The sequence below is a fragment of the Augochlora pura genome, chromosome 5 (genome assembly GCF_028453695.1).
Source record: "Augochlora pura isolate Apur16 chromosome 5, APUR_v2.2.1, whole genome shotgun sequence".
In the NCBI taxonomy this organism is placed as follows: domain Eukaryota; kingdom Metazoa; phylum Arthropoda; class Insecta; order Hymenoptera; family Halictidae; genus Augochlora; species Augochlora pura.
The window spans coordinates 8683737-8704316 of record NC_135776.1 but is presented as its reverse complement, the minus strand read 5'-3'; the positions used below and the strand labels follow the sequence as shown (position 1 = coordinate 8704316).

At 30.8% G+C, this 20580-nt stretch overlaps 1 protein-coding gene across 3 annotated transcripts in view; it reads left to right on the top strand.

Moving 5' to 3' along the window:
• The window catches only part of Pcb (Pyruvate carboxylase), a 69804-nt gene that overhangs the window by 40023 nt on the left and 9201 nt on the right, over positions 1–20580 (top strand). For 2 of the 3 annotated variants that reach the window (XM_078181214.1, XM_078181215.1), the window contains exons 3-9: positions 5419–5738; positions 6848–6998; positions 7896–8107; positions 10484–10686; positions 11783–12044; positions 13329–13647; positions 19565–19615. In XM_078181214.1, the coding sequence (XP_078037340.1) occupies positions 5419–5738; positions 6848–6998; positions 7896–8107; positions 10484–10686; positions 11783–12044; positions 13329–13647; positions 19565–19615 (1518 nt within the window). The remainder of the gene's footprint in view (positions 1–5418; positions 5739–6847; positions 6999–7895; positions 8108–10483; positions 10687–11782; positions 12045–13328; positions 13648–19564; positions 19616–20580) is intronic. The other variant, XM_078181216.1, reaches the window with a different exon arrangement.

The following is a 20580-nucleotide window of genomic DNA, read 5'->3' as shown; positions in this document are numbered from 1 at the left end:
CATTGGCACATAGAGGATTTAAATAATAGCGATATCTTATGTGAAGTTTAACAATATACAAAAATTAATTAACGTTCGAAATAAAAACTACTATTATTTTATTTCCTCTTATTATTTATACACAAAATTGCATTGATAGAAAATATATTTTAGGCGACATTTAATTTTTCATAATTGTAATTAAATGATGTTAGCTTTGAATTAATTATGTATGCTACCTTTAAACCAATTTGATAAAATATATAAAGTAAGAAATTACATATTATGAATGGTGGTGAATTCCATAATATGAATTCTATTTTTATTATAAGCGAATAATGCAAGAATAATCCGTGAATAGTTAAAAAAAATATCAAATCAATAGATGTATTAAATTAGCATACATTATCCACAAAATTGAATTGGCCTTTTCTAAAAATACCTTCAGTTTGAGAAATAAGCGTACTTCCAGGTGGAGATTCAATAATCGTTAAATATAGTCTTACGGAAGATTACATTTTCTTAACAGATTAGTCATTCTATCAAGCAACAAGAATTCAAGCTATTTAGTAAAAAGTAAAATCATTGAGTTCAAAAAGGTGTATGAAGACTTTCGTGATTAATTGTATATGACACAACTTAAAGAAATGTTTTCCAAGTAAAGCGTAAGCCTACTGCTAAACAAAGTTATGAAGAAGAACAGGAAAATAATGCTGGAGAGTTGTCAGTATAGTCATGTCGTGTATTATGGGTTATTTACCAAGTCAGCTACTGTGACTCGTCATGTAGAAATGGTAACATTTGTGTTATGACGAGTGTACGCTTCAGAAACAGTTAATCGATTGACGAGGTAAATGAATAAATTATAGTAATATTAATAATATTATATAACATATTAATAACTTTAATGTTATAGTAATATTATATTATTATTATATTAATTAGTATGAAGTGTCTTTATTTTAAAGAATGTTCTCCCTGACTTATATCTGATGCCTAGAGGTTATATGTATTAATATTATATTAATATTATATGTTATATTAAATATATCAATATTATAGCAATATCATATTAATATTATATGTTATATTATATCAATATTATAACAATATCATATTAATATTATATGTTATATTATATCAATATTATAACAATATCATATTAATATTTTATGTTATATTAAATTAATATTATAGCAGCCACGCATGCATTCTTGAAAGAGATTTCCACACTTAAATGGTTGAGGAAGGAAGCGAATAGTGAATAATGAAACGCGTGAAAACCAGAGATAAAGAGTGCTGACGTGTACCTGCTAATGAACTTTAATCATCAATGAAGTCAAATACGAAAGCGAAGCCTCAATTTTCATCTAAACTTTCCTAGTCGGAATTAATACGCGTGTAGTGCGTGTCTGGTTGTATCGATACCCTACTTGTAGCTATGAGAACGACAAATATGGATCGCAACAACTCGCAACAACGGCCACGTGTTTCAACAGTTTCTACCGTTTCTAGTACTATAGTAAATTCTCTTTAATAGTCCTTGCTTGCTCCGTGTTATTCCGACGCCTATGCTAAGGTGACGAAGTCGGTCAAGTGTATGATACGGCACGCGACACGGCTCCTTTGACTAGAATTCACGGAATAACAGCTCATGATACAATGACATAACTTTTTTAATTTTAATAATAATTTTAACATCAATTTTAATACTGATTATTTGTATCGAATTGCTGGTAGTTGTTTTTATTAAAATGAGATCGAATATGATATAGTTTCAATAGATATTTTTTATTAAAACGAGATCAAACATGATATAGTTTGAGCAGATGTTTATGATTAAAAATAAAATAAAATCAATCGCAATATAGTTGAATAAATGTAGTTTTAAAAGCATGTCGTGTTTGCTCTCGTTTTAATTGGCAGAATTTTACTAATATGTACGTAAAAGACAACAAACATATAATATAAATCTTTTCAGAATTAGGATGTAGGTAAACAAGTAATTTAATTTGAAGAAAACTTCGAACGTAACTTTAGTGAATACAACGATTGACATACTTGCCCTATGTCTATGTTTAAAAGTGTACGAATACTTTTTTGAACTATTGCATTGAAAATAATACTACATGTTTCGTTTCAAATATAGAGTGAGTTTGCAATACAGCATCTATATTATACCATAAAATAGGAAGTAGAAATATGATAGGTTATAGTGCTCGCGTACAATGTAGCTTTAAAGAGCGTTCTATGCAATCTCCTAAAACAATTCATATGATCGTTCGTTGTCACTTTAATCTCTTATCTGTTAGCGAAATTTTTAATTATTAGATTTCCGAGAAAAGATAACCCATGATAGCCGAATCAATATTCATTTGGTAGGATGTACAGTGTGTCCTGACTAATGTTTAGAAGTTTATTACTTCGAAACTATTGAAAGAAAAAAAAAACAGTTTATAAATGGAAATTGCAATGAAATTAGATGTTGTTTAAAAATCATTTTATAATATAAATTTAATAATTAGACTGCAGATTGTTATACAATATCATAATTGTCCGTAGTAATTGCAAGATATAGTCACAGCATAGACGTTTATTATTTCATAGCAATTTTAATATGTTGAAAACGCTATAATTATATTTTAAAATTTGTGCAATGTTTTCACTGTTTTTCATAAGAGTTAGTCATTCTTATTATAATTGCATAACTTTTAGTTTAAAAAGTTTAATTACTAGCAATATATAAAGTTCTTTTGTTTAGTGCCAGTTGACTTTTTGTTAATAGGAAAAATGTAAGATATCCATTTGATCCATTTGATTGGAATAACTTATACAGGGTATCTTAAATAAGTAGCGTTCTTAAATATCTATAAAATTGTTTAAAATACTGAAAAATCTTAAGAATATTTAATAATATTTACAATTTCAATATATATTCTATTTATCCTCATAATGTAAATGGAAGTGCCACGTTATTATTGTTACAGTAATTTTATCGATAGAACCACGAATGTTAGTTTTAATTGCTATATCATAATGTTTAATTAGATTATGCGGAGAGAATTAGTTAACATTACTTGCCCACCAAGTTCTTTTTATACATCAAAAGATGTCTATATTTAAATCGCCGATTACTCATTCGTTGCTTAACATGGCTATCTTACTTTAAACTATTTAAGAACCGTTGCTATAGATTTAGATCTAAAATAGCCTTATTAGATATATCAAACTTCGCGGTCATGCACCGCGCAGTCTGATATACTTACATATGTAGCTAGGTATGCATGTATGTAAGTATGTAGCGCACAGTTAAATAGTTGGCACTAACTTCATTCTGTAGCACATTGCACTATGATCTGCATTTTGTGGAGCTATTTTTCTGTCCTGGCATTATTATTTTATACGAGAGGAATAATCTCTTTTTCTTTCGAATTTCTGTTATTTGTATAATTAATACTTCAATAAAAAATGAATAATCGGAACTTTCCAATCAACTAATTAGAGTTATATCTGTGCTTCAAACTTTGAGTTAATCGTCTATTCAGAAACTCAAGTATCATTAGGCAATTTGAGAAATATGTACATGCGTGACTGGTGGAATGTAATTGTGATACGTTCTTCTTTCATTTTATAAGATTTAAGCTGATCAACTGCAACTACGATATATCGTAATTTATATATTACGATACTAGAATGCAATAAGCTGAAACAATAAGGAGTAAATATTCTTCATGAAAAGAATTCGAAGATTAGTTTAAAGAAGTCTGCGATTCAGACAATAGGTCAGCCCAATTACACAGAAACATGGAAATTCAATATAATTGTGTAGAAAAAGTAGAGAAAGAAAATAAATGGGCTCTGCATGACGTACACGAGGAGAATTGTAAATCTTTCATTGGAAGATTTACGGCTGGACATAGGAAACGTGTGCAGCACTGCAGTGGTTTTCCGAAAAAGAAGCCATAGCTAGATATTGAAAAAGTTGTCGCACCTGCAGGCGAGGCAAACGTTTTATATGAAGAAGAACATTTTACGTGTATGGTGATTTTACCCTTTATCTAGCAAACAATCGGCACTGTTAAACAATTTTAGGAACTCTTTCCAACACGAATGCATTAGATTTAACTCTTTACACTCGAATGTACCTTGTCAGGGACATAACAAGACTGCAGATAGTTATGGAACTTTCGAAATTCAAAATTTTTGTTTCGCGTGATCCGTATCGATGCAATTCAAATTATATTTAAATGATATAATTATTTCCAACGTTATACCATTTTATATTTTATCCGAATTGTTAGTTACTATTCCGCGAATAAGTATGTTGAAGTTGCTAGTAGCTGATCCAAGAAAATTTTCCGAGTGCAACGGGTCAATGATGTGGCAGCCATTTCTGAAAAACTTAAAGACCAGCTTTAACGCGACCTTTTCGCATTTGCATCTGCGAAGTAAACTTCGTAAATATCTATAGTTCTATTTTCTGATGTTTTTCTCACCGTAAAAAGTACCGCAAAAAGCCGACAGTTTTGTGAGTACAATAACGAACATTCGCGCAGCGACGCCAGACCAAAGTTTTATCGTAGGCATAGTAGATTCAAAACCTTGATCCGAAGTGATCTTTGAAGAATCATGGATATGCGCGTATGTACTCTTAACACGCAGCTGTATCATTTGGTATGGATTTGTATTTAATCATTGGCAAACAATTGTATTAGAATAATGAGTGGCTAAGAAAATTCGAATTCACCGTGCCACCAACAAAAATTAAGTTTCTTCCAATTATTCCAACCGTCGAAAAATTCCTTTCGTGATACAGCGATCATTCTCACTGAAAGCATCAATATTGTTAATTTCTGCACGTTTCTGTGTATTAAAATTTACTCGAAAAAAAGATTAAAAATCTGCTTTAATGCTAGCAATAATATCTTTTTTGTTTTTTGCCGTTTAGAGTCTACTTTCACCTGTCCCTATGCTATAATCCTAGCTTAAGTAATCAAAATAATTAACCATCAAACTAGTTTCCATTATGAAGATTTATTTCAAAGTATTGAAAAGTAAATGCAAAACTTATTTTATGAATATTAATTCATATTAATCTTAAATAAAAATTTGGAAAGATTGAGATAAGAAAAATACAATGTGCATTTAAAACGCTAATTAATTTCATGTAGTAAAACTTGCATTAAGAGTAATACCGAGAGAGAGACATTAATATTTTAATTGTACTTGTCCTCCTTATAAACATTAATAATCGGACAGCGAAAAGTCGAAAAGCTACGCTGGTCACATTTTATCCAAGCTAAATTAGGGTACCAGAAACATTATGATAAAGAGGGTAAAAGATATTGTTGTCACCTGGCGAACTATTATATATAATTGCAATATTAGTAGTCCAAGATTTAATCCCAATATTAATGAACATAATTTAATCCTTTACAGGAGAGATCGCGATTCGTGTGTTTCGAGCATGTACGGAATTGGGCATCCGTTCGGTGGCGATTTACTCGGAGCAGGACAAGATGCAAATGCACAGGCAAAAAGCCGACGAGGCCTACATAGTCGGCAAAGGGTTGCCGCCCGTGCAAGCATACCTGAACGTCCCCGAAATCATAAAAGTCGCAAAAGAAAACGATGTCGACGCCATCCATCCAGGTTACGGTTTCCTGTCTGAGAGATCAGACTTCGCGCAAGCTGTGATCGATGCTGGTATCAGATTCATTGGCCCCTCTCCGAAAGTTGTGCAACAAATGGGTGACAAGGTACGTGTTCCAGAAATTTTTTTATGAATAGTTAGCAGAATGTGTTTAGAAGGGGTAGGCAATCTTTTTCTACGCAAGAAATAAGTTATGATTATGATTGTTTTCGCATCATAAATTCCAGATTTGGATAAAAATATTTTAACCATCAGTAAGAAAAACATATATTTGCAAATACTATTTGCAAATAGCAATTTGTGTTAGATATGGTTCATTTCAGATATTAATTTATTTCTGCATTAAATAATATACTAGTTGATATATTTCGTTAATTTTATAAGTGTATAAACAAGATTTTAGAATATATATTTCTTTATATCTTATTTTATATATTTTAAATTGTGTGCATTGTTAAGGGATGTTAAATGTCCTAACTATATTCATTATTTAAGGATATGTATAGTCTAGTATGTCTACGAAATATTCAGGAATTTTTAGGACACGATATAATGCATCATTAAATGAATAATAAAGACTAATGCACAGAGATTTGCATCTAAAGATAAGGTTGTTTGGGTCGATGACTTGGACATCATATTAACAAAATGTCAAGATCATTAAAGACTCCTTTTGTATAAATATTTCGTTGATCTTCTTGATATATTTTAATGAGAATAACGAAATTTTCTTGATTTAAATTAAATATTGTAAATCACAAAAAAATGCTTATTCTCTTCTCAGTTATCGTTTTTCAATTGAATGAATTTAACCCTTTGCACTCGAGTGGTGACTCTAAGGCACCACTAAAATTATTCTATCACGTTCCAAAATCATTTTTATACCAACAAAGTTTAGATTTCAAAAGTTGTTAATACACTTCACGTAAAATGGAAATACTATAAGCTAGAATAATTATTTTAGATTTAAAGTTAAAATGGCTTCGAGCGCAAAGGATTAATCATAGATGCTTACAGTGTTTCAAATAATTAATTCGTTAAAGTAGTATAATATGCTAGCCTAGTTTGAACAATTTCATAGATCAAGTGTGCCACACTTAATGTAAAAAATATACATGAAATATAGATAATATTTTCAAGATTACGTCAACGTTGCATTTCTATGAAGATTATTTTTCTTTTATAAAGTATGATATTGTTTTTGTGTGAAACCAGGTTGCTGCGAGACAAGCCGCAATAGCAGCTGGTGTACCAATTGTTCCGGGAACAGACGGACCAGTGACCACATCCGAAGAAGCGGTGGAATTTTGTAAAAAACATGGACTTCCGGTCATTTTCAAAGCTGCTTATGGAGGTGGTGGCAGAGGTAACATTGGGAAATTGTTAAAAACAATTGCAATCTTGTTTGATTTTGCGTTAAAATCATATAATATAATAGTAGATTGAGAAAAAGAGAAATGCTTGGCATTTTATGACAATTAATATCTTCTACTTGTCATCTATGCAATAATCCTACTGCAATATTTCTATGCCTCATTTGTGTAAATTTAGCCGTACTCATAATTTATATTTATTTTTACTTCGTACGAGGGAAGTGGAGTCAGTTACTGTGGCGTAGCCAATTACTGTGCTCTTTGTTTATTTTCAAATATAATTAACTTTATATTTATCGTACAGGATATATTAAATATTTAAATTTGTAAAAATATACAAAATAATAGAATACAATAATTTAATATATCTTATTCAATATATATAAAGTTAATTATGCACTGTAATTAGACGACCTACAGTAACCAGCTCCATTATTCTAGTTTACAAGAAAAATTAGTATAAGAGTCTTAAATGACTGCATAATGAATCCAAAAATCTCCTTAAATAAAGTTAGGTCTACTTTCGAACTAAATTAGGTCTAAGTTATATTTATATTTTATTTATATTAGACTTACGTTAGGTCTAACTTAGAATTGCGTTAGGTCTAGAATAGTTCTATGTTAGGTCTAGGTTAGAACTGTAGATTTTCTCGAATACCTGTAAAAACTATAGCAAAGCGGTATAATCAAATATTAAACTTTCCTTGGAAATATTAAGTTGTTCAAAATATTCAAATTTCATGAAAATCGGCCAGGAGAACCCTTTTGTAAATAATTGCCCATAAATCGATTCTTTGATCCACAAAAATAAATTTCACGCCTCTATACAAACGTAACGCGTGGAAACTAAGGCAAACAAACAATGCAAAGTGGCCGTTTAATTTGTTCAGGAATGCGAGTGGTGAAACAAATGGAAGAAGTGCGAGAAATGTTTGATCGTGCCTCGTCAGAGGCGAAGGCTGCTTTCGGTAACGGAGCTATGTTCATTGAGAAGTTCATCGAAAGACCGAGACACATCGAAGTTCAATTGTTGGGAGACACTGCCGGCAATGTTGTTCATCTATACGAACGTGATTGTTCCGTGCAACGTCGCCATCAAAAGGTCAGTCCTCTGTAATAGATGTTGTGCGCATCTCTGCTACAATTGCTATCTGCTTGCTGGTTGCACGTGTAGTTATCTATCTCTTTGAGCATCGATGCATAGAAAAATTCATGGCGTAGAACAACAATGTGAACTATCAATAACATACGAGCCGCTAGTTTCCTAAATTCACTTAAATTCATGAAGCTAAAAATAGAGTTATAAAATCGAATAATTGCTTTTTCAAAATAGTTGCTCTTTAAAACTCCATTTTAAAGCTAAGTTATCGGCTCAGCTTTAATACATAATGATATGTATTATGATACAAATGTGTGATAGTAAATTATTTAATATAAATATATGCTATATAACATACATGTACAGGTATTATAAAATTAATTTTTTCTAATATTAAAATCATGATAATAAACTATTTGATGTACATTAATTTGTACACAAATGATAAATTGTTTAATATACGTATTCGATAATAGACTATCTAATATACATGTATATTTTTGTTTAATAAGAATCTTTATTAATAAACCATCTAATATACAAATATTATAATAAATTGTTTCATATGCGTGTAAGATATTAAATTGTGTAATATACACGTACAGTAATACATTGTCTAATATATCTACACAATAATAGATGTGTAATGTTTAATATTTAATGTTTAATGTATATGCATGATAATAAATTGTTTAATAATCATGCTCAATAATAGACGATCTGATATATATGTAGAATAATAAATTATGTAACATACATGTATAATACTGAATTGTACTAATATACACTAATAAATGGTTTAATATACATATTAAATAATAGACTGCCCAATATGTGTATATAAAAATAAATTATTATCTAATATAATGTATGGTGATAGACTTTATAATATGCACGTACAATATTAAATCGTCCAATACATATACACGATAATAAATTGCATATGTTACGATAAAAAATGTTCATTATTATGTTTTGAGACTCATATTTTAATAAAAAATTTACAAAGCGATGTTATGTTTTACAACTCATACTATACACATAATTAAAATCAAGTTCAACTTCATTAACTAAATAAGGAATTAATATACATTGATTTAGCAATCAAATGGCAGAATTCATTTATAGAATGTCGTAGTATTCTAAGAATTTTTAGAATTAGCAGAGATCTTAATCAATTCTTATGTGTGAAGATTTGTTTGTATTTTACGCTTCAAACGTATTCTATGCTATTCGATTCTCGTACCATTTGCTTTATGTGGGTTAACTAGGACAATCGATTTACACTATAAAAACAAAGAGAGTTCAGTTCAAAAGCCGTTCTAGCACTAGAAGAAAACCGTTTTTTTTATTTGCAGAGTTATTCATACTGGAAAGTGTACACTTACGCGTCAACGATAACTATTTCTTTGAACTTGTTTATGAGATTAGCATGACAACTAAGAATTAATTAATAGTTCAATATATTTTTACGTGTGCGAGATGATAAAATTATACATAGTGCCACTGCGAGAAAGTATCTACAATAGAATATTGTCAATTGTTATTCACTTGTTTTTTCAGTATATAGTATTTAATTAATAGTCACGTGTGATTTTAAATTCGTAGACGACCTTACTTGGATAATAGTAATATTGTAATATATTAAAGTTTCGATATGTTCATGTTGTTTTGCAAGTACCATTTACTATTGTAATTGTCTAAACAGGAAAACCATTTACACATAGTTCATTAATATTATTATTTTACATTTCGAACTTCATGCACTTCTTATACTGTGAACAAGTAATTAAAACTAAAAGTCTTATACATATTTTAAAAAATTACTAGTGCCTACTTTACCGCTTCTTCTATTTATTTAAATAATCAGTAACTTTGCTATCATTCAACAGATAAAGTTATCAGAAACAAATGATGCATAAACACTACTCCTGTCTCTTACAGTCAATAAATTAAATAGTGACACGTTTAGCAAACTATAATATAATATACAATATGTAAAATGTTGATAAGTAAATAAGTAATAACTTTCTTAGGATATATAAATATAAATTATAAGTTTCTGAGAATATATAATTTTGTCTATTGTATAAACAACCTAACTATAACAAAGTCTCTGAAAATTAGAGGTAATATGATGAATAATATGCCAAATTTTCGAATGCATCAAATCATATAAATTAACAACCTCTAACAACATTTTTATTTTATCCTTATAATAAATAATCTGCTAGTTAACAAAGAAAGCTTTCTAATTTTTATAAAATCGCGTGTAAAAGTAACAATTTTCCTAGTACATACAATTTATTCAATCATAAAGGACAGATCACTCGTGGTCGCATCGAAAGTATATCAAATAATGACGACGAAAACTTATAGGTCGTCGAGATCGCTCCGGCACCATTGTTGGACATAAAAGTTAGAAACAAAATGACTGACTATGCCGTACGGTTGGCGAAGCACGTCGGTTATTCGAACGCTGGCACCGTGGAATTTTTGGCCGACGATTCTGGAAACTTCTATTTCATTGAAGTTAATGCTAGGCTACAAGTCGAGCACACAGTGACGGAAGAAATTACTGGGTGAGCACATTATCTATATCTTCAAATTTAATTCCACGTGTCTTTTTTGCCTCCATAAACGTATGCTATCTATTTTAACCCCACTGCGCTATAATATCTGTCACAAATAGAGTGAGTGGCACTTACTTTTATTCTTGATCATTTTTCTAGTGGTAGAAGCTAATTTCTCTTTTTTGTGTGTCTTTATTATCCCAGATTTTGATAAAAGATGACTCTTTTCCGATTTAAAAGAAATTATTAACTTCGTCATGATTCCGATTTGTTATAATATTAAACGTATCAGTACTAGAAGCGACTAGTATGCGTTGTCTTATAAAAATTGCATATAAAAATTTCAAGAAAAATATTGCAATTTTGTAACAGTGTGCGATCAAGTGAAGAAATTCATTCAGTAATATATAGTGTAAGCAAAATCGACTGTTTTATTGATTTGTCAATTATATTATTATTTTTCTGTCATTTAAATGAGTTTCATGAGTATAATAGTTTCTTCTCTTTTTGGAAAGTATCATGTTGTTGTATTTATTTCATCTTCATTGACAACACGTTTCTTAAATATTTTAACAAGATCAAGGTAAAAACGTATCAAACCGTTATCAGAAATTTGAAAAATTAGTTTGCACATTTATTGGCCTTAGGAAATTAACACGTTTTATGCCGAGCTATTTTTATTAGACTCTCCGCTCTAGTCATTTGTTATTTCACTAAAACTTGCTATATAATCTGTAATGATTAATAATCGTATATAATAGTAATTCTTGTGGTGGAAATTAATTCTTTACTTCTAGATTTATTCTAAACTATTTTTTAGCCCATTAAATAAACATGCAAGCATGTACCATCGATGTTACATATGACATGGAATGTGTAAAATTTTTAATTCTCTTGGAAAAATTACAAATCAGAATTGAAAATATTCAATATCCTTAATTAGATAACGTTCTTTTTAAATACAAAGGAAGTTATAGTAAGGGCGCAGTAATCGGAACAGTGGCACAGTAATTGGCGCGCTTACCTTAGCTATGAAATTCCAGTGTTTTTTCTTATTTTAATTTTCGATTTTTCTCGAAAAAATAACATGCGCAATTTCTTTCAGAATCGATTTGGTGCAGTCTCAAATCCGTATTGCCGAGGGTATCACGTTACCTGAATTAGGAATGACACAAGACAAGATCATTCCACAAGGTAGCGCGATACAATGTCGCGTTACCACGGAAGATCCTGCGAAGAGCTTCCAACCGGATACAGGAAGAATCGAAGTGTTCCGTTCCGGCGAAGGTATGGGTATCCGATTGGACAGTGCGTCTGCATTTGCTGGTGCTATAATTTCACCTTACTATGATTCTCTTCTCGTCAAGGTATAGTAAACTGCAAAATCTTAACGTTAATCAAATATCGATAGCCTGAATAGAATAATAGAATTATTCAAGGTGCCAGAAAATTATTGAAATTGCTTGAATTGGTGGATTCCTGAGATCATTACAAAAAACTTTTTCCTTTGCGAAAATGTCGACCGCGGTTTTGTTAACGAGTTATTAACGATAAACGCGGACCAATCAGAGACCGAGTATGGCCGACACTTCACCGAACATTGCCACGTCAAAATTCAAGTATGTACTCGCTTTTTGATTGATCGCAGTTTTTTGGTAAATAACTCATCAACAAAGCTGTGAAAGAAGTTTTCGCCGAGAAAGAAGTATGTTTAAATCACCTCAGGAATTAACAATTTGATTTCAATATTTTTGAGACACCCGGTGTATTCACGTAGAAAGAAATACGAGAACAAAAGCCATTTTGCAGAGTTAGAATAATGTTTTAAACTATTAGATGTGTGCAAATATTTTAGTCTTCGTTCCAGTTCCTTTTTACATGGTGTGTATGTTATAAATTGTCTTGAGAATTATTTTTTTACGTTTTTAAAAACGATATATTTTGTCATTTTTTTTTAGATATTTCTGGTAGTTAATTTAGAAAATGTTCAAGAGAAAATTTTGTCAGTATTTGGCGGATTATGTGTTCCCATATTTTTAAATCTCAAAGTATGCTTTTTCCGTAAAAATATTAAGGTGATCCTGAAAGGAAAAAAATATAAAATATAATGTCCTTAGCTTTGAATTAAATCAAGTTGTCTTGACACATTTTTTATATCAGCAAAAATAACGAAAATATTTCAATACGCAGGATAAAAGAAACACTCTGTATATGTTTATAGGATGTGCCATATATTATCTACAGTTATAAAATGAAGCGTTCCTGAGGTCATTTGAAGTAACTTTTTCCTTTACATAATTTTTCTTCGAGGCGTCGTTAACGAGTTATTAACGAAAAACTGCGGCCAATAAAAAATTTTGCCGCCTCGCGCCAACCGAGCACGTCTCTCATTGGTCACCGTCTTTCGTTAATAACTTGTTAACGACGCCTCGGAGAACATTTTTGCAAAGGAAAAAGTTGCTTCAAATAACCTCAGGAACCTCTTATTTACCTGTTGAGAGTTATTTTTGGGACACTTTGTATAAACATGAAAATTACTTCACTCAATTAGATTCTCGCTCTAAACCACTATACAACGTCAGTATCAACGAACTAGAAATTATTATGATCCAAAGACCATCATTAGACGGGAACGTTGCTTCTGCTTCCAGGTGATAGCTCACGCAGGCGACTTGCAAGCATCCTGCGCGAAAATGAACCGTGCGCTCCGCGAGTTCCGCGTCCGTGGTGTCAAAACGAACATTCCATTCCTGCTGAACGTGCTGGAGAACCAAAAGTTCCTCAACGGAAAGGTCGACACGTACTTCATCGACGAGAACCCGCAGCTCTTCCAGTTCCACCCGAGTCAGAACCGTGCGCAGAAATTGCTGAACTACATAGGCTCCGTTCTCGTGAACGGGCCGAGCACACCTTTGGCAACGGACTTGAAGCCAGCAGACATAAAACCGCACATTCCTCAGATCGCTTTAGGTATAGTATCACACCTTATAGGAACGATTAACGACGAATTATACTTATCCGCGGCATCGACACCGAATTGCGAACCTCGACGCTCTGGTTTCGCGACGAACGTCGATTGGGTACAGTTCGAAGTTTGAGAACGCATGCTCTTCATGCGAGGGTTTAGCAAATCTGCGGATCCGGTTATCTTCTCTGTTTAATTTGCGTGTGGGGTGTTCTTTACTCATTGGTTGCGGAGATCAATTTCTTTCAAAGTTTTAACATTTTAACCCTGGATGACTGAGCAGTATTTTCGGGTAATGGTGTTGTCAACGAAAGGGTTAGGACGCGGTAGGGCACGGTTAAATTTACATGGACTCGTGAGGCAGCACGTGGAAACAGAATGTCTCGATAATATTCGAATTAGATGAAATGATGGCAATGACTGGAAAGTCATCATCATGTGTTTTCAAATATATGTTAGGAATTAATAATTTCATTTGGTTATGTCAAAGTTATATTATTCAAGGTTATATCAAGGAATTAATAATTTCATTTAGTTCAAACTTATTTCGGACACCCTGTATAAACGTACGGGTATCTTTTTTTACCACCAATTGGTTGGAGCATTGTTTAATAAAGTGCGAGAATAAATACAGAGTAGTGCTCGGTTAAATTGACATGGACTCGTGAGCCAGGATGTAAATTTAAACGTACGGTACACCTTTCTCTTCAAGAATTATCTCAATCATAATTAAAACAGTAAGAAAATAGATGTGACGAATAGGAACGAGAAAAATGTTATTCATCGAGCAATGGCGATCGAGATTTGACATTTGAATTTGACACCGCAGTAACCAGAAACAAATGAATATACAATAGGAAGACTTCATTTTCAGCAATTGTTGTTTCGTCTTTATAATTTTAGCATCAATGGATAACTGAGATTCTTCCGATTAAAATGAGTCCAAACACGATAGGAATCGGATTAATTGGTAAGCAATATATAGGGTGACTCACGAAAATTGCACGCCTTAAATGATTTTTAAATTGTGTTTCTTTTGAGAAATTCTTAAATACAGTTTCAAAGATGAGTAGAGATCTTATACATAGAGAGGTTCCCATGTTTTTAAGGAAAACAGATTCAGTGTTATTTGAGGTATGCAAGATACATGTGTCACCCTATATAATAATATCTTGGATAAGCGTAATCCGATTTCCGACGTGTTTAGGTTCGTTTCAATCAGAAAAATCTCAGCTATTCATTCATGCTATAATTACAAAGATAAGATGAAAGTTACTGAAAACAAGATTTTCTTGTTTACATGTTTACTTTGTCCAGAGTCGCGTTCTATGAAAAAAAAAATATTTCTCAAAACATTACAGGCATTTTTTATAGTGGATATAATAGAAAATCGACGACTTTTTCATGTAATATTGTTTCAAAATCATATCACTAATTTGTCTGTTCACATGCCACATCTTTAATGGCTTAAGTTATAATATCACTAATTTATTTATTATAATGACGTAAACCCTTAAAGGTGTGAGCATTATCGAATTTATTTTAGTTAACGATGAAAATATTTCTCATTAAAAAAATGGGATAAATGAAACTACAGAGTTGCATCTGGCATTATATTTAATATTTATATAGGTTGCCTAAGTAGGAACGATCGTTGGAAATAACTCGTTATCTACCGACATCTTTCAAATGCTTTTTATCTTCCGAGATAACGAATATAATATTTGAAAAAATGAGTATATTAAAAAATCAAGCTATATTTACAAACTCAGGTGCCTTGAACACAAAATTTTATATTATTTAGTTATCCAGGGTTAACGACATAAAGCATCGTCAATAAATGATGCGAAACTGAAAATGCATTTTTTTATAAATTATGCTACAAGTTATAAACAAAAAATATTTTGCTAATAAAGTTGTATGATACGTAGTTGAAAGCCATAAGAATTACGATATTACGGTGTAGTAAATCGATGGTAAAATCATTTCATTTTAATCTTTCCGCAAGGAATAAATTATTCCTACACTTAAAACAGTGTTCACGTGCTCTGAATCTAAATCAGAAAATGACGCAAAGAAAAGAATGCAAGCAGAATTGTAAATGAAAAGAACAATAGTTAGAAAAACGATGTGCTCGCGTGAAAACAGGTCACATGAATGGCTTGACTGCCTTTGGCAATAAAAAACGTATGCGTCAGACTAATTTTGCATGGTTTCGAGAATAATTTGGTATTATTAGTTCTTTTTGTTGACAGAAATAGAGCTTCCCGCAAAAGTGTTCTTATAACTAACAAAACGCAATAATTTTTTTTACAACCGGACTAGATCACTTGAATTCTTTTAAAATAATAAAAGGACTAGTCTACCTTTTTTCTTAATTTCTAAATTTTTAATTTTGCTATTATCTCAAATGCTAAAAAAAATTAAAAAAATAATCATTTTTTTAACTGTTTTATGAGATAAAAATTGCTTATCGTAGCTCTTGGTAACCTATATGTATGCCGAAAATTTTATCGAAATCAGTTAATACAATAAAAAAGTTAAAAAACAAAAGTTAAAATAATTTAAAAATAAAATTTATTTTTTGTCATTACAACCAACAGCAAAATTTAAAGAAAAGCATTTACTCATTGTCTAGTAGCTTAGTTCCTTTATCAAACAAAAAATAATTCAAGTCGTTTAGTTCAATGTTAAAATCGTTATTGCATTTTAAAAAAAGGTGAGCAAACGCTTTTATGGACCATTGTATACAGATAAGACCTGCGAAGGTCAACTTCATTCTTTTTAATTGGATATCGATTTCTTATTTGATTTCGCCACTAATACATCATTAAATTATTTTTACAGTAATTTACTTACTGTTAATTCTTCAATTAATTACTCAATTCGAGCAAGGAATAATTGATTTGAAATCCAGCGTCACTAAAACTTTCGAACGCGTTATAGAAAATCCAAAAGAATTAATACAGTCGTTAACTAAGATGATCAAAGATTTCAATAAAGTTCCTTCGTATGTTAAAGATAAAAATCCTGTAAGGTCTGCGTCGTCCAAGGTCACTGTTTTTGAACACTTGCACCAACATGTGCGTGTGGTATGTAAATATCGATGAACTGCGCGTTTGGTTCTTTAACCGCGGGTTGTTGTATGCGTTTCGAGGCGCTTTATTGGAAGATAAACAAAAACACGTGCCACCTCTGTTTAGAAAAACAATGTTGACCTTTGCGTCCTCTTTGTTTCTGTACTCGCAAAAAGGCTATATACATGACATTATGTCCATCTTGAACCAAGCGACTTTGGCCCGATGCAGCTTTTTTTATTACTATTGGTAGCCAAGTTATTCAGGTGACCTGTTTCGAGTAGTTTGCTATTTAAACATATCTCTGTGGTGTATGTAAATTAGGGGCAAATAAAACAGCGAAAAGTTCATTCCCATATGAAATAGTAGAATCAGAGGTGAACATACACTTAATATTATGGACAAATTTTTTTGCTACCTTGAGCTACAATCTTAGTGCAGTTAGATTCTCCATTAAAGTAATAAAATATGAATCATCTGAATTAATAATGCTTGCTCTATTTAAATAATTCTTGTTCTGTAAATAATTATTTTCAATTGCTCAAATGTGAACTGAACGGCTGAAAAATCTGCAAATAAATACTAGGTCAACAGAATCTTACACAACTTATTCGATAAGAAATGTACAGAGCTGATTGCTTACAAATAGATCTGTTTACTCTCCGGTAGATATCTTTAGTTCTTGATGTGTTTAGCAATTACTTGTTTACCAGATATTGTGTATCTTATCTGTAGTTTTATGTATAAAATATCTTACCTATTGTCTTAAAAAAATTTAAATACTTATCTTATCTGTAGTGCTATTTATTTGACGAAATGCGATCAATATAAACAAGTCTAAGTTTGAAATGGTAGAAAGATCAAAATGAGCAACTGTAATTTGGAGAAATAGAAAAATCAGATTGCGTGGGTATAATTTGGAGCAGTAAAAGAAATCAAAATGAGCAAGTATAATTTGTAGAAAAAGAAAAATCAAAATGAGCAAGTGTAATTTAGAGCAATAGAAAAATTAAAATGAGTGGGTATAATTTGGAGGAGTAAAAGAAATCAAAATGAGCAAGTATAATTTGGAGAAATAGAAAAATCAAAATAAGCAAATGTAATTTGGAGCAGTAGAAAAATCAAAATGAGCAACTGTAATTTGAGGGAATAGAAAGATTAGAAAAATTAAAGAATACCAACATATTACTCTCAGTATATTAAAATTATTATTGATTAGCAACAACTCTTATGAGGCTTTTGTTTCTTGTAAAAGATGTAGACAGTTTTCACATTACATAAAGTTCTTCACTATGGTTGTCTACTAAACGTAAAGGTAAACGTAAAAATATCAAATAAAAAAGATATCATTGTTCACATTGTAAACAGGAAGTATTCATTTATAATTTATAAAAAGGATAAAAAATAATTATAGTGTGCATTAAACTCAAATCTAAATGATTTACAATAGCTGCAAAGAATTGTAAAGGGAGAATGTTTTGTATTATTCTCGTTATTTTCATTAACAATAAAGATTGATTCGTCCCTGTTTTACCATCGGTAACAAAGATAGACATTGATTTTACCATGATAGAGTAAATATCTCCATAAAGAAAAATGACCATAATTCTTAAATAATTATGGAATAAAATGTTATAATATGGCGTGAAATTTATTGAAAAAGTGCATTTACTTTTCACATCTTTTTACTTATAAACAATTATCAATTTTCGAAATTTGTCTGAATAATATTATTATTTATTCGTTATAATCGTCAACAATACAGACACCCTTTTTCAAAATCGTTTAAAAATATAGGAAATAGAGAAACTTAACAAATCAAAATAAACGTTCAAAAATCTAACAATTATGCAATATTCTTAAAGAAATTAACGCGACAAATTTTAAATAACAATTACAAAATAATAATAGGAACAAAAACAACGTAGTCATAGAATTTGCTAGAAGTATTCTTGATTAATTATTAAACTGATTACATGTTAAGTCGACTTCACCCTGTAGAATTAAAATAGACATAAATATTATTTCTTGTAGCTTTACAACGTTAGGTTACCCATAGAATTTTGTCGAGTATTAAATACCTAATTTGACCTTCGGTTTAACTTTTGTTTATCACTTCGTTCTAGTGTGCACCACTCATTTTAAGATTAGTAATTATGCAACGAGATAGATCGATTCACTGTAAAGGTATTTATCACTCTACACTTGAAATAGAAAAGGTAGTAAACAACCAATTACCTTCCAATTAGTCAAGTAACTTCTCACGCTTTCCTGCTGGGTACATCGACAACTGTAGTGGGTTTTCACTAGACAACATTTTATGTTGCACTATATTTCTGCACAATTTAATTTTACATTCCTGGCACAGACACAAAATTATCATTTATCTATTTTATACAATCTGGCATGGTATTTTATGTTTTTATGTTTCATTTTACTTTATATGTTCTCGTCGAGGGGTACAATCCAACTGAAACTGTTCCTATAGTCTTCTCGCGACAAAGAGACACCTTTGCGTTTACGTTTCCCCCACTGCTAGCTCCCCTCCACTGCCGCAGCTGGTAGGGGGGAGAACCAGCGGCAGTAGAGCAGCTAGGAAGGGGATGCAACTATACACAAAGATGGCTTCTTATCGCGCGAGGACTATACTTGAGCATTTTCTTTGTACGCATTAATTTCGTAACAGTTTTCCGGCTAGAGGATTCCAGTTTAGAGTGTTATCTTTCTAGCACCTTTTTATTCTTTGTTGTTGAATAACTCTTCGCTAAATATTAATGACCTTTTTAGAAATTATACCTCATTGTTTATCGCATGCTTTTATCTTTTCGTTTGGCCATTTTTTTAGACTTTGCTAAGCTTGCAGCTGCTGACGAGAACTCTGACGCAGACCTACCAGGTATGCTGACTATGTACTATATTTTCTACATGTTTATTATATTTTGTTTTGTCATTTGACTTTAAGGGATTGTAAATATGTATATTGTTGAGATCAGGAAACCTCGTTATCGTGCAAAATACTGCGTAGAACGGGTACAGTTGATCAACGTTTTATTTATATTTGTTTCATATTTGTTCTTGAATTGGCATTTAAATTCATTGCAATACTTTTTTTAAGGGAAATTAATATGAATTTTTAGTGTTTGATTTATGATTATTTATTTGCTATGACACCACTATTTCTTTTTCGTGCTATCTTTATAGATTGTATCATATTATATCGTATTTCGAATACGTTGTTCTATATTTATTTATTATATTATTATTAATTTAATTTGTTATTTGATCGGTGCTGTGACCACGTAGTGAATTATTTGTTAGTCACATTCTATATGGTCATTAGCCATCGTTCTTTAATAGGTTTCAAGAATTTATTTGATATTATTAATAACTTATATTCAATAATTTTTACTAGTAGACTATAATTAGTAATTATAGGGAATTGGTACAATTTAATGTTAATTATACAATATTTATTAGTTACTCTTTTTGTCTTGTTAATTATAATAGGTTGTATAATTCTAATCAGCTACAACAAAATCTCTAATTGCTGTGTTTAACTATAATGAAAGTTTATATAATATACTTCATTATTTATTTATTTTCTATTATTTATATACTATAACAGGATCTCTAAATGCAGTATTCAGCTATAATGCAATCTTTAAATATAGTAGTAAGCTACAACAAAATCTTATTTGTTATAATAAAATCTCGAAATGCAATACCTATATAGTAGTAAGCTACAACAAAATATTATTTGCTATAATAAAATCCCGAAATGCAATACCTATGTATAATAAAATATAAACAATTATAAAGTTCATCATACTGTATTTATATGCAATTAAAAGATTTACCATA